General features: G+C 37.3%; 1 protein-coding gene across 1 annotated transcript; it reads right to left on the minus strand.

Annotated features, from left to right (window-relative positions):
• Nucleotides 1–400: 400 nt before the first annotated feature.
• LOC121965390 (gamma-glutamylcyclotransferase-like) lies at nucleotides 401–1,520 on the minus strand (the record flags this gene model as incomplete). Its single annotated transcript, XM_042515537.1, has 3 exons — nucleotides 401–558; nucleotides 669–801; nucleotides 1,375–1,520. Coding segments are annotated over 3 exons (405 nt in total), but the record flags the coding sequence as incomplete, so codon positions are not given.
• Nucleotides 1,521–1,857: the final 337 nt, after the last annotated feature.

A 1,857-nucleotide genomic window follows, 5' to 3' on the forward strand; every position in this document is an offset into this window, starting at 1 on the left:
AATGCCATATATATACCTTTTTGTAAGTCTTTTTTTCTGTAACGGGAAAAATCATTTGATCATAAAAAATAATTTAAGGAGATATTTACATATATATATTTAATTCATTTATTTGATGGTCAATTTTTTTCTCTGCAACGTAAGTTTAAACTTAGAATTCTAATAATTACAATTATAGTTTTCCAGAAATGTTTCTCTAGTTTCTTCATATGCCCCCACCCCACCCCAATTTCCCAATTTCTTGCCAGTTTAAAGGGTTAAAATGCTTGTGAAAGGCATCTGAATGCAGCATGAGAAAATTGGTGTCAATTGAGGTTTTAAAGGATTATTAGCTATTCTATACTTTTTTTCTTTCTGTTCTCAGAAAAGCTGGTTAATGGACCTTGCTGTGAGGTTTTTTTTTGTCAGCTGCAGTTTCCAAAGTGGTGAACTCTACTTCATGACTGATCTGATTTGATCGAGGATTGAGGGACCGCTGTAGTTGTTGGTTTGAATGGCCTCCAGCCTCTTCAGATACTCCGCTGGGAGTCCGTTCTGCTCTGCACCCAAACACACCACCTTAAATGCAACGCAGAGGAAGAGACATTCAAATGAACACGCTGATGCAGACACACACAAAAAACGTGTCATTGTGTAGAATAGGTGTTTGATTGTTTACATGCACACACCTGTTTGTACTGAGGAGACGGAGGGCAGGCGTGGAAATTGTTCATCTGATAAGACCTGCAGAGCATCGGTCCTTTGTCAGTCTCCACCCAAACCGTCAGTGGAGAGTACTTTCCCAGACTAACTCCTTCCTGGCTGAGGACACAAAGAGAAGATTAATTCTTTGAAAACCGCACTGTCACTTGTGCTGCTATCAAATGCCTTTCACATCTATTTAACTCTTTGAAACCTGAGAAAAATCGGCTTGATTGTTTCCAAAAATACACGAAAAGGACACCTTAACAAGTAATAGTTCAAAAATTAGCAAGTACTTCGTAAAGAAATTACCTGAAAATAAGCAAAAGAAAAACGTTTTTAAAAAAAATATAATAATAATAATAAGTAGGTAAATTAACCCAAGAAGTACTAAAATAAAATATTTTTTTCCCTATAAAATAGTTTAAATACATATTTATAAGAATTATGAATATAGTTTCTAAACATTTCTTACTATTTTTTTATTTAAAAAAAAAACCCTGCAGCTAATTTTCAAGTGAAGGCAAAATTTTCAATTTCTTCTCACACTTTTTTTTTCCAGGACGTCTTGTCATATTGATCATTGTTTGTTTTTACCCCCATGCGTTCAAAATTAAATCAAGTTTCTCAGGTCCCAGAGGTTTAAAGTGACAAACATTAACTGATCGAACGCTGTGTGTTTGTGATTCTCACTTGTCTAGGCTCGGGAGGTTTTCGTTACTCAAAGTCCAGATGACCCCCCACACTTCAGCCCCGGGACAGGACTCGATGGTGGCCACTCCGCCGTGCCACATGTTGTCCACATGTTTCTCCCACAGGCCAAAGTTCAACTTATAGTCCTGCACACACAAACAGGGGACGGTGATGGGGGTTTACAGGACAAAAGGCTCTGAACAGTGATGGCGCTTTGTGCATTTCAAACAAAAATGCCTTTTATTTCAGTGTGATGCAAAGATGGGTGTTTGTGTTTTCAGCCGTGTCCCCAGTGAGCCTGTTGTTACAGCTGCTGCTAGTAATCAGTGGAGGAATGTAAGTAAGTACATTTACTCAAGTACTGTACTTAAGTACGGTTTTGAGGTACTTGTACTTTATCGTATTTTCATGCAACTTTATACTTTTACTCTGCTACATTTCAGAGGGAAATATTGTACTTTTTACTTCACTGCATTTATCTGA

The sequence above is a fragment of the Plectropomus leopardus genome, unplaced genomic scaffold (genome assembly GCF_008729295.1).
Source record: "Plectropomus leopardus isolate mb unplaced genomic scaffold, YSFRI_Pleo_2.0 unplaced_scaffold19831, whole genome shotgun sequence".
In the NCBI taxonomy this organism is placed as follows: domain Eukaryota; kingdom Metazoa; phylum Chordata; class Actinopteri; order Perciformes; family Serranidae; genus Plectropomus; species Plectropomus leopardus.